Source organism: Ceratocystis lukuohia, assembly GCF_044167205.1.
Source record: "Ceratocystis lukuohia strain C4212 chromosome Unknown Supercontig5_pilon, whole genome shotgun sequence".
NCBI lineage: Eukaryota > Fungi > Ascomycota > Sordariomycetes > Microascales > Ceratocystidaceae > Ceratocystis > Ceratocystis lukuohia.
In genome coordinates this window covers 2,095,697-2,109,069 of record NW_027263524.1, presented here as the reverse complement: position 1 = coordinate 2,109,069, position 13,373 = coordinate 2,095,697, and the positions used below count along the sequence as shown (strand labels likewise).

Here is a 13,373-nt window from a genome sequence, read left to right as displayed (position 1 = left end):
TCAATTAATTGAATCACTGTTGGATGAAATGTTGGATGAACTACATGCAGAATGGGTATTGTGGGGAATCTGCCTCATGTGGGATTAACCCCAGGTAGACTCGAGCCTGAATACTCCAGCTTAGGTGTGCATGATGGAAGAACTTGACACTTTAGAAAAAGGAATAGAGAAACAAGCTTCACCAACTCGATCAATCTGTATACCAGCACGGTTCCACGTGCGGTTGTACAGGATCACGAGCGACTTCAGAAGTGGTATAACTGAATTCAGTAGATTGTTCCGACAATCACTAATCAATTCTTTATTGACCTCGATTGTCTTCTGACAGGTCCTTGCATTACGTCTGGTCTTTCTGGAAATACAACACTGCTGAGCCTTTGCTCCTTGTGGCCTTCTGCGACTACCTCTCAAGGATTCAGCTGTTACCTGCGCATCAACATCCATCTAATCAATTGATATTAATGCTTCCCCCATAGTTAAAGAACCTTCTTTCTATATTCTAGTCCTTTTTCGCCTCTAGTGCTCCTCTGATTTTTTATCAGTGTTCCTATTCGTACCATAACTATTTCCAACATAGAAATGTAATGCCCCACATAACACCAAGTATTAAACCAATCACATGCCTAAATTAACAAAGCTCCAGCCAGTCAAATAGTCGTACTGGCCCCATTTTACAACATCTCTTCGCTCCTCAATTCAAGAAAGTCTTGCGCCGAGAGTTGTATGTAGCCTCCTTCCCTCCCTCTGCCTCATGTGGTCCCTCGTGCAGTGCCTCCTGTGATAGCTCTTGAACTTGAACTTGAATATGTTTAACGTCTACGGGAATCACAGAAATCCAACGACGCCGGACTGGTTACCGGACAGAATTAACCTCTGCAAGGTTCACTATAGAGTTTTGCTGAGTGAAGCACAATTGCTCCCAAGTTACCTTATTGCTCGTTTCCGCTCTACCGTGGTTAAAGTACAATAGGCAAAAAAAAAAGAAAAAAAGAAACAAGGAAAGGAAGGAAAGTAAGAAAACAAACCAAACACCAAACATCAAACAAAGAACAAAGCAGTGAACAGAACGTAGAACGAATACAAAGGAAAAGTAGCAAAGAAAACGAATCTGTACCTCCGCACCCCCTCTCCCGAGAAATCACCTCTGGTCGCGTCATCCCGTCTTACATCCCAATGCGGAATACCTCCACTTAGGGTCTGGTTTTCCTGCCAGATATCTGCAGCCCTTGTCTCCTGTGAGGAGCTTTCGTAACAATCTCATGGACAGTTTCTTCTTATTGCATAGACACTCCCATGGATGGCTAAAGGTCTTGGCTTGGCCCTGCAACTGGGCATCGTCTTTCTGCATTTGTGTAGTTGAGCCGCACGTGATACTCTTCGAAATCGCCTTGCTCAGAGCGCGCTGCCAAGATTCGGGCAACCATACCTCTGTGTAGCCCCTTCATCCAGCTGATGTCGTATAGTCTCGGCCAGTTCAGCGCTCCACCGAGATGCTTGATCTTCGGGCAGTTTTCTTTCATCCAGTTTCGGAAGTCTGCTTTGAAGGCTTCATTCCTCCACCTTCTTGCTGCCGTCAGTGACATTGCCGCCTTTGGGACCAGAAGGTCTTCGCTCTTGCAGCCCGCTTTGGCCAGCTGGTCGACTGCCTCATTGCCCGGGACTTCGCAGTGTCCTGGGACCCAGTGCACCTTGCCAACCGGCTCTTCCAGGGCCAGGTTGTCTGATCCGCCTTCCCATCTTGCGAGGGTACGACGGATCTCGTCGTTCGCAAGCTGCGAAGTGCCCGGTTTCTGCATTCTTCGGCCGATCCGCTGTGATAGCTCTTGTTGTGCTTTCTTTGGTGATATCACCAGTGTCATTTGCTGTGTTTCCGTCTTTCCGTCTTTCCTTTTCCTTGAATTGTCTCCATATTCTGCTGATCCATCGCTGCAAGTCTATCACTTTCCTCCCATTGACTGCGTTGGCGCCAAATTCAGGCAGTTGTATGGCGGTAGCTTTGGTCGGGAATCGACTGTATAACAGGGGATGATTATGGGATGATTGTTTGACTTTCGTAGACAGACTGAGATGATGGAAAGACACTTGATTCATCTTCACTCCAGGTTGCAGTGTCAAGTTTGGTTCCACTTTAAAAAGATATCTGACTATTTTATTGGGTAGATTATTGTCAAATTGGTTATGTGATTGGTTCAATTGCTTGGTGGTATGTGGGGCATTAAATTTTCATGTGCGAGTAGGAAATTGTTATGGTGCGAATAGGAACACTCTTTTTGATTCCATTTTTCAAGTTGTCTGACCCTTTCCTGTCGTCAGACCATCTCATGCATAACAACAGTTTTTGTCTTCTCATAATACTTCACAGCTTGAATAATCGACTGTAGGAAGCTGCTTTTATGCATTTTGATTCGCTTTTCGAGGTATTCAGGTTGATAATAGGCCTCTAGTGTCCTTGCTGTCCAAGCAGTCGATTGTATCACGACCTCCACACGAAGCGTCGGAGTTCATAGCTGCCCGTCAAGCTCTTAAATGACGTTTTCTAGATCAAATGGAGCAAACCCAGCTTCTCAGCCACCTCCTCCCTTGATATTCCGTTTTGTATTAGCAACTTTGTGGGCAGTGTGAAGATAGGAATGAACTCAGTCTTAGAAATGGGGGTTATCGAGCATCTGATCAAACACTCTATGTATTGACTGTATACCTTTTTCAGTGGCCTAAGCCACCCTAGATCAACATGCTGAAGTAGATAAGAGGCATGATCAGGCATATAGAGAGTGATAGTCTTGTTCCCCTCACAATATTCCTCGAATTCAATGGAGTGGTGACTTTCGTGACCATCAAGGATCAGTTCATTTACTTGGTTATCACCCGATCGAAGTGCTTTAGCCACTCACGACCCAGCCTGTTATTACTTCATCCATTTTCACTCAATGCAATAACCCAATAACCAGGAAGATCGTATTCTTGGTACCAACCAGGAAGGTGATCTCCCTGAACCAATGATAAATAGTGGGATCAACTGACATCTGTATTGATCCCAGGCTGTACTTGCTTGGGTCTTTCTTGCTCATGGGAGCTTGTAACGACTGTTCTAGAGTCAATCAAACCTATCATAAAGCCGGTCTCATCAAAGTTCCAGACATCATCTAATCAGATAACGTGCTTGATAAGTCAGTTGGTGAGTCAGGTAAGTGAGTTAAACAACCCTGAACCTACAGAATTTCTATTTGATTAGATGCTTTATAAACACCCAATATGTCACAGACTTCAAATGAGGCTAGAATCCTTCTTGCATTTCTATCCCTTCAAGGTAACCTGATATTAAGTCTCCGACGGACAGCAGTTGTATACTAAGTCCCCTTCTAGACCTTCCGTCACCACTACCACGGCATCACAATGTTATGTAGTACTATCCCAAAGTCATGAAGACTATCTGACCTAGAGGAACAGATAATCATACAATTCATTGCAGGCTTAAATTCACGAGAATTTCCCTCACGAATGTGTTTTGTTGAAGAAATGGCCAATTTATTTGCTAGCTGACCGCGATGCGTCACCCGGCAAGCGCTGGGCTCATGATTTCGTGAAGCGACAACCAGACCTGAAGACGTGTTGATTTCTCAAGTACGACTACTAGAGAGCTAAATATGAAGATCCAACAACTACTCGTGGCTGGTATACTGCGATCCAGGCAATTGATGCAGAAGGTCAATCGATCGCGCCGTTCATCATTGGTGCAGGCCAAGATCACCATGCGAGTTGATATCGAGATTGCGACCTCCCGAGCGATTGGGTCATCGCAACCAACAAAAATGGATGGACAGATAGCCAGTTGGGTCTAGAGTGGCTAAAGCACTTTAACCGGCTGGTCTACAACCACCTGATAAACTGGCCCCTGTCGTCTTCTGATCCTCCATGGTCACGAAAGCCACCACTTCGCTGGTTTTGAGAGATATTTTGACAAGAACAAGATTATCACTCTTTGTATGCCGGCTCATGCATCTCATCTACTTCATCCTCTCAATGTTGGGTGCTTGTCAGTCCTTAAAAAGGCATATGGTCGACAAATAAAGTATCTGATCAGATGCTCTCTAGATAGTTGGTTATGGTTTTATTGCGATTCAAAATTTCGTAGTGAAGATTTTTGACCTACTCACTTGACTGACCCACTCACTTACCACGCACGTTATGTGCCGAGTATTTGACCAATTGAAGTGCTGTAGACAAGAGGGGGTAGAATCTGTCGCGTGGCAGTGGGGATATGAGTGGCGCAGAGGTTGACACCTGACCCACTTCTGTCAGTTCCCGGAAAAGATTTGGGTAAATAAATAACTAAGACAAGGCTCTTATCTGAGAAAAGGGGCCATTATAGATGGAAAGGGGGTAAAACAAACTTTTCATTTAACTTAACATAGTATATGTCAAAATTGGTCCTTAACTTATTATACAAAGTTATGAAAAGTTTGGTTACTCTTCTTTTCATATATACTACCCCCTTTTCAAATAAGTAAATCGTCTCATCAGTCAAACTTCATCAGCTCGTTTGGAAGTTCGCTTCAACAAAATATTTCCAGGTTTAATTTTTACATTATCCATATCCTAACCCTATATCACGTGACATGTATGTACTATATTCTGTGATAGCACTCACCGCTAGTTAGCGGAAAGGAGAGCCAATGGAATCATCGGAATCGTACCATATAATCCTGAACAACAGAATCTTCACACCATTGAATGTTCATGGAAAGGAGAAACTGGGCAGTAAAGCACTAGCTGTTGATCTGACTATGCGCATGCAACACGGGACCGATCTAAATGCCGTCTTTAGGGCCCTGTCTTGTCAATTCTTCTGTATTCCTATTTTCCTAACTCCTATATCCTCTATCACTGAGAATCTTGTCTTGAGCACGGGCTTTATTTTCGGGGATTATTGCATGTAAGATTTGCCATTGACTTATATTCAAAAGCGGAAAGTCTCCTCCAGCCAGAGAAAACTTGCAACATGTAACCCAATTCGAAATTGCTCAAGACGAAAAGTGTAGTCATAGCTTTCAAAAAGCCTCCGTCACCTGATTAGCGTTCAACGAATCTGACGGCAGCTTATGCGCATCTATCACTATTTTCTCTGATCCCTGTAGTGTACTTTCGGATTTACACGCAGTTAGCCGCCTAAATTCCGTTGTCTCTGCCTATAATACTACGCCTTTTCAATGCATGCAAATGGCTGTAGGTGAGCACAGATCAATGAAGGGCGCCTTGTGAGTTTTATGTACGTTTTCTTTCCTTTCTTCATGATAAGTGTCAACACGTCTAGTCATCTCTAGGACTATCTTGCTCAGATTGAGTAGCAAAACCTACTACATAGTGTCCAGCTGGAACTGCCTGAAGAAGCCTCTACTACAAGGGGATTTTCCAATACTTTACTAGTGAGTGCTCCCCAGTGCCTTAGTTACCTCAATGGGAATATATTAACCTATAGCACTATAGCGCCTGCTTCATGTAATTAATTCTGCTCAGTGTCTGTTGAAGAGACAAGGATGTATGTGTATTGTATGTCAGTGGGAGACATAGGGTTAGCACATGCCCAGGCCTAAAATTGGGGGCCAAACAAGTTCTATAAGCGCAATGTCCTACAAAATAGCCCATTACGCAACTTTAATACTCCTACTCACTCAAGTATTCTAGATAGCATCTTTCCAATCTTCATTAACGTGTAATCTTTGATTGTCTCTGCAACCGCTTGTATAGCCCACTAACAATACAGCCTGTAACAACACTTTCTAGAATAGATCTCTTCCTCAATTTATTTAATCTATCCAGGCTTTGTCTGTTCCACATCCCATGCCTTGATTCCTTTATATGCCAACAATTACAAGGTTATATGGTAGGGTCTCAACGCTTATGTGAGTTCCTGACCACACAAGGCCATGGGGGCATGCATGGAACACTGCTCAATGTGTATGGAGTACTGTACAACAACTACCTTTGTGCTAGCACTGTGATGGATATAATTGTGATAGATGTCGAGCATCAACTCTAAGTTGTCGTATAAAGTTTAATTATAGAAAAAAAGGTTGGAATGACTGAGCAATAGCCCGTTGGATTTCATAGATTCATAATTGTCATGCACCTAGAGCATTAACTCCAAGTTAGCATGTAAGCTGTAATTACAGAAAAAGAAGCATCCGAATGACTGAGTAATAGCCCATTGGATTCCAAAGGTCTAACTCCAATTCAGGTGGACCAGGTCTATATACACCAATATTAGCTCCATTGTCAGTTCTGGCACTATGACTGACATAGCTGCTATATATTTGAATTTGGTTTGTGTTGTAGTTAAAACTCAATACATTGTTGTCCTATTTCTGCAGTCTAGATGGCTAGTGCTTACTTAGGGTAGAGATAGTTGTATAATTAGAATTTGTTCGGTTTGTTAAAGAGTACTACTCTATACATGTATAAAGGCACTTCATTCCTTCACGACGCATGCCTTTCCTTTGTATTCCTTCACCAGACCTACCTCAGTTTTTCCCTTCACCTTTATTGTCTTTGCCAATATCCTTTTCCTGAAACTTTGTTTTCACTCCGGCTCTTTATCATATTCTCGCCTTCGTACTGCTATTCTTCAATTTCAAAGTTTATTCTCTCTATTCAAACAATAACACAAATACTATCAATCGACAACTATGCAACACTGGCCTATAACCCTACTCTTTGTCTTTGCTATCAATGCAATGGCAGCTTCTATTGGAAGTGCTCATAGTGGTGAGAATGCTGGTAGAATTGCTACTGTTGACAGTACTACAGATGTTGAAGAGGTGCCCAGCACCAATGACCATCATCTCAATTCACGAGGCATCGGCGCTTTCAGTCTTAATGCTAGAGATTGCTTATTGGTCATAAATGGAAGACTTGTAACTGTCAGAGGAAAATATGTTCATGTTCCTACAGCATTCTGTAAACGCTAAGGCATGATTGAAATAAGCATCCTTGCCCCTGGTAGCCTTTTGTTATCATTGCCATGGGCACAGAAAGACGGAGAATAACGCGCATCACAAGCATGCGTCGCAGCCAAGTATGCATCGCACTCTTTTTATACTTTCAAGATAGAAATTGCAATAACAACACAAGAAATTATTTAATAAACCCATGATACTCGATATTCTCTTTCCCAGATGTCTGCATTACTACCTGTCATGTTCTTGCATTATGACCGGACTTGCCATAGGCAGCACATTTCTGAGTCCCCAGTAGCACCGGCCTTCCCCGACCACCACTTCTCGATGATTCGGCCGCTACCTCCACATCCACATCCATTCCGCAAATTGCTTGATTTACTTCATCTAACCACTGTCGTTACCACTCTTCTTTGTAGTCGGGTTTGTTTTGCCCTCTGGCGCTGACTTTGCATCTAATTCGCCTATTCAAGTCCTTGACTGGGTAGTGAGGTGATATTGCTCACACTGATGATAAATGGTGGGATCGCTCAGCCATATACAATAATCGCCTGAATGATTGCAATCCATTCCCAGTTTCCAGGCTGCACTGACTTTGGATTTCAACTCCTATCTACGACTATGATGACCATTTCGTTCTAAATTACACCTATCATAAAACCAGTCCCATCGATGTTGCAGAAATCATCCAACTGTTTGCCATACTTTGCAATTGTATTCTCCACAAGCATAGGCCAGTTGCGAATAATGGCTGGGCCTCCGCACCTAGCTCTCTAGTAGTCATATTTCCGGGAAAAACGTTTCTTGAGGCCTAGTTGTTACCTGACAAAGTTTGAAGCCGGATGTGTGCTAACCTGGCGGCACATCATAGCCAGCCGGCAATTGATCAGCCGTTGCGTTCACACCACACAGCCAGGGCGGAAATCTTCACGAATCTAGGACCAGAATGAACTGAACAATGATTTGTTACTCAAAATCAGATAGCCGACACGATTAGGGGATATAATCGTGTCGCGATTGAATGCCCTTCTGCAGTTCAAAAAAACTCCCTTTCAACTCCAGAAAGAGGGCGTAACCCTCTACAGCCCGTGGCATTTCAGTCTCTGCCACGACGAAAACTAACGTCCATGCTGAGCGAGCGCCCAAAACAAGCGAGCGCCTAGTTTTTTACCACCTAGATTAACGTGGTCCATAAGCGAGTGGACCACTTTCACCACACCTGCACCTAGAAAGGGTCTATTACACCACCACAACGAAAGGAATAAATTCAAACTACTTAGAACTAAATTCTGTCACCATCATTGAATCATCCTCGCAAGTCCATGCATTGCGTCCGGTCTTGCTACAAAGACTACAGTGCCGAACAGCCATTGCAGTCCTGTGCTCGCAGTTGCCATTCTCACGCCTCTCTTGCTTTAGCTGCTCATCCACATCCTTTCGGTCTAGCAAATTATGTCCATCCTTTATGCTAAGGCTTCCTCCTTTCTGAAGAAATGCTTTTTTGGACCTTCGCCGTTTGGTTAAAGCATAATTGACCTCCCAAAGCATCTTGTTCTCAGACCTGAGAAGGGTTATCTCATGCATTATGGCCTTCATCCCTTTGGTAACTTTCCGCAGGACTGTGAATGGGTGTTGGAGAGCTGCTTTGATGACAGACAATCTGACTTTTAATCAAACTAGAGTGTGAACTGGATTCCCTTGGGTTATGTGGTGTTTGGGAGACCTAAGGGTCGTCGTTGGGTTGAGGAGGGCTAGACGGCGGTGGAGTCTGCAACTTTGTATCTAGCTTCAACAAGACTACCTCGGGATAAAAGGGAACTAATCCTGCTCCTCTGGATCCAACTTTAACATGTTCTTCTGTAAAAGTAGTGTGGAAGGCAGGCTTGAAGGCGTTAAAAAACTCAAGATTGGTCTGATACCACGTTTTGCGATTGTGTTCTCGACAAGTGTGAACTAACCGCGAATAATGGCTGGATCTTCGTACTTGGTCTTCTTGTAGTCCTATATAGGATTAAAACGCATCTTGAGGCCTGACTGTCGCTTAACAAAGTTCAAGCCTAGCCCTTGGCAACGGGTAGCGCGTCGCGGTCGACGAGCAGTCGGTTGGCCATTTATTCGACACTACGCAGCTGTGGGGGGGATCTTTGCGAATCTAGGTCTAGAATGAACTGAAGAATAATCAGCTACTGTAGGTTGGATAGTCTTCGTGAGTTAGGAATGGTAGCGCGTCATGAAGGGATGTCATTGTGTCGGCGACGGAGGGTACGATGTGACCGTGTAGATCTCTGGAGCGCAATAGAGACTTGGTTTAGGGTCTCTCCTAAGGACTTGAAGGGCAAGATTGATATGATCATGCGGCAGACACAGGGAAGTGGCGGATGCAGAAGCGATTGCCGCCCGCAAGGCAGTGAGAGCTGCCACTGAAGTCGTCCCCTCACAAGCAAAGGTCCTGAACCTGTGTGTCGGGAATCTGGGAGTGGTAAAATGGATCGGACGGAGGATGCAGAAACCGGGGACTTCGCAGCTTGCAATAGGCGAGATCCGTTGTATGCTCGCAAGATGGCAAGGCGGATCCGACAACCTGATCCTGGAAAGGTCGTTTGGTAAGGTGCACTGGGTACTAGAACACTGTGAAGTCCCGGACAATGAAGCAGCCGATCAGCTGGCCAAAGCGAGTTGCAAGAGCAAGAACCTCCTGGTCCCAAAGGCGACAATGTCACTGGCGGCAGCAAGAAGACGGTGGGACGAAGCCTTTAAAGCAGAATTCCGACACTGGATGAAAGAAAACTGCCCGAAGATCAGACATCTCGGTGGAGCGCTGAACTGGCCGAGACTATACGACATCAGCTGGATGAAGGGGCTACACAGAGGTTTGGTTGCCCAAATCTTGGCAGCGCGCTCTAAACAAGGCGATTTCGAAGAGTATCACTTGCGGCTCAACTACACGAATGCAGAAAGACGATGCCCAGTTGCAGGGTGTGACCAAGCCAAGACCATTAGCCATCCGTGGGAATGTCTAGACAACGAGAGGGGACGGCGCAGCGAGAAGATGATTTCTCGGAAAAGGGAATGTGGAGGTACAAAGTTGGATTTCTTTTCTACTTTTCTTGTGTATTCGTTCTACGCTCTGTTTACTTTTTTGTTTATTGCTTGATGGTTGATGTTGGGTTGTTTTCGTTCATTCCTTGTTTTTTTTTGCTTCCTTTTGCCTTTCGTACTTTAACCACGGTAGAGCGGAAACGAGCAAGAAGGTAACTTGGGAGAAATTGCGCTTCGCTCGGCAAAAGTCTATGGTGAGCCTTGCAGAGGGTTAATTCTGTCCGGTAACCAGTCCGGCGTGGTTTGATCTCTGTGATTGCCGTAGACGTTAATTATGTTCAAGTTCAAGTTCAACTATGTCTGATACTAACTGCAACGTTTGGTCGAACTTGGTCAGGGGCAACAATCCTGGTAATCCCGGTTCCGGTTACTGGCCAAATGTCTTTGTGGATGACACTCCCCTCTAGCATCATGTGTTGAAGCTCGATAACGTAAATACGAAATCTCATCACTGCTTTTCGGACTTGCCAGCTTGAATCGATTTCTAATGGCTTTATTGTATTGCGTTTATGGCAGTGGATGAACTGTGAACGTTGGCCTTTACATAATAGTCTGAATCTAGGGGCTTTACGAGAATCCGGGGACTTAAAAGCCTTTCGAGGCCGTTCTCCTGAGAGTAATTATGTGTGTCTTGAATGAGACTTGACCTTCCCATGGCTGATACCTTTCAAATGTGTGGTCAACACCATTTCCAGTGCCCAGAAACTTAGATACTTCAAGCTAAGCTATCAAAACTATAAACTATCTCTATACAGCTAGATGCAAGCAAGGATGCAAGTCTGAAGGTTTGTCAACAATTATGTTTTAGGTAGATCTCAAAGCTGAGGAATTACATCTATCGTAATATATTTGTCGAGATAATGGAATGGCTTCCTTTCACTTACATTGTCAGTGTTGTTTTGTACAAGGTGGAAATTCCATGGTTCACCATTCACTTTTCACTAATGAACGGAGATAAAAGGATATAACGGCTGCAAGGTTCCATTATGCTTCAAACTAAAGGATCCACGCTTCCAAACTTATTATGTCAAGTAATGTAATTCGCTAGTGAGTGGAACAGACCAGTAACCGTAACAGTTCCTGATACCCCTCACATTCAATATTCCATTACGATAATATAATAAAAGAAAATCCATTTCGAATAACGACAGTGATATTTACCTGGTGGTTCCGCATCTTCTAAACAGGGTCTTCCATTTGGCCTGTCTTCACACAGTTGCCACAGTCCTGCGTGCCTGCTACAGTGACCTTGACTGACTACCATTCTGTTGCATGTCGTGAGCTACCTGCCAATCAACATCATTGTGAGCTAGAATGTCCTGAGCATTACCGATAGTAAGTGCTCGTCCTTGCCATACGTATGTCTTGTTGGCTCTCTGGCGTTTGCCAAGTGTCCCATTTACTACTGTAGTGACTTGTCCGGCTCACGTAAAAGCATTACCTCATGCGTTATTGCATGTGTCTCCATTGCAAAGTGGTCTATAGCATCATAAATTGGGGTCGCAGAGCGTCCTTGGCGATCGGGAATTCGAGTATCGACATAGGCAGACTGTCACAGGACTTATGTCGTGTTGTGTGTTTTCAACGAGACCCAAGTGTTAGTCCCCCTAGGAAGACAGCCAGTTGGTGTTGGAGCCTGTAGCTTGATATACGGCTTCAACAAGACTGCCTGAGGGTCATGAGGCACTAGTCGTATGTGTGATTAAAACAAGTCTTGAACTCTGGTATCGCTGGACGAAGTGTGGGGCCCGGTGCTGCCCTGTCGAGGGTGGCTTGTCTTTATTCTGGTGTACAAGGTGCAAAGGCTGACCATGTAGATCTTGGCGGTCTCAAATACTGAGTTTTGGGTTTTTTTGATACCAGCAACAGCAAGAGCGGGATTGGCCTCTTCAGAATTTGAAGATATTGGTGGTTTGAGTAGAGTGGTTTGAAAGAGGGAATTGTGAAAGTCTGAGTGCAGTGTTGCGCTCACTGGTCTATTCCACTCATTGGTACATTACGTTATCCTATAGTCTAGGTCAGCCCCACTAGGCGCACACAACAAGGCGCAATAAGGACACAAGTACCTGTGGCTACAGAACCACAGAGCGCCAAAGGGGGGAGCATGCAGCTAATGGAGGGAGCACGTGTAGCCATCGCCGTAGTGTGCGCTCAGTGGGGGCCATCTGGGTCTAGGGGACAATGCCGAGGCACCTAGATGGTAATTGCTGGTCTTGAGATAGGTATTGATGGATTGCTGGACTTTTAAGTAATTATAGAGCTTTTTCAGATGGGAGGCTTCTGAATTTAACCAAAGGTACAAGTCCAAGACAAGGTCAGTGCTGTAATTGATGTGGCCTGGAGTGTTACCTCTAGGTCAACATGTAAAGTAGAGTATTGGAAGATAAGCATATATATCTGAAGTAGTGACGGCGGATTGGATTCCCTGAGTCCAGCAATGAGTCTTGTAAAGCATATGAACTTATGCAGGTATAAATACCTCTCCCTGTGATATTATAGCACAGTTCAATACGTACAACCTCCTCTATCATAAATGTAGGGGTAAAGAAAAGGAATTTTGATAATCAACATACACGACTAGCCCCCTACTTTCGAAAGCCGAGATTTACACCCACTTATTACCTGCTAATTGATAAAGGTATGTGTGAACTTGCCAGCAACCTAAGTCAGGTTTACCAGGATTGCTGACTCTGAAAGTTCAGCAAAACGTCGGCGTTGGTATCAGACCCGAAGGGCCTTTTCCGAGGCCATGTGTTTGGTCTAGATACTAGAGTAATGGATAGATAAATCAGTTGAGATCTACCGTTCAATCAATAATTTGATAGACATTGAACAACATCAATAATCACTTGCCCCTTCTTCTTCCCATTTGAAGAACATTCGGTACGTCCTGCCAGAATGTACTGTTAGAACTCCAATGTGCAAGGAGTATTAGATGAGACTAGCTTGGCTACAGCACACAGGTGATCCTAGCTATTCAGGTGGCTCTATATATCTGAAAACATAAAGACATGACAAACATTCTACCATTGATTCATCGAGGGAAGACCAGAAATATGATAACATTTTAGTATGAAGTGTGGGAAGGCCACTGTCTAGCATGTACCCGTTGATCCGGAAAGTAGATGGCTAGCTTCAGAATGAAAGTCAAGTGTGAGCAAAGGACAGATAGGTATACCAGCACGTAATCAAGTACATCCGCAGGTACTATAGTATAGCCGAAAGCAGAGAACAAGTAAGTTTCCGGAAGCCTACAAACAGACCTCTATCTGCTCTGTGGTCTAATGCTCAGTAGACCAATTGTGATGTAGAAGCATTGAT

General features: G+C 44.3%; 2 protein-coding genes across 2 annotated transcripts; one reads left to right on the top strand and one right to left on the bottom strand.

The window, feature by feature from the left end:
* Positions 1-1,301: 1,301 nt before the first annotated feature.
* Positions 1,302-1,859, bottom strand: HOO65_050462 (putative double-stranded RNA/RNA-DNA hybrid binding protein; the record flags this gene model as incomplete). The annotated part of the gene is made up of 1 exon (XM_071000899.1): positions 1,302-1,859. One exon carries the CDS (start codon positions 1,857-1,859, stop codon positions 1,302-1,304), a length of 558 nt encoding a protein of 185 aa, XP_070858521.1.
* A 7,578-nt stretch (positions 1,860-9,437) lies between these two features.
* Positions 9,438-9,710, top strand: HOO65_050461 (putative double-stranded RNA/RNA-DNA hybrid binding protein; the record flags this gene model as incomplete). The annotated part of the gene is made up of 2 exons (XM_071003570.1): positions 9,438-9,556; positions 9,608-9,710. 2 exons carry the CDS (start codon positions 9,438-9,440, stop codon positions 9,708-9,710), a joined length of 222 nt encoding a protein of 73 aa, XP_070858520.1.
* Positions 9,711-13,373: the final 3,663 nt, after the last annotated feature.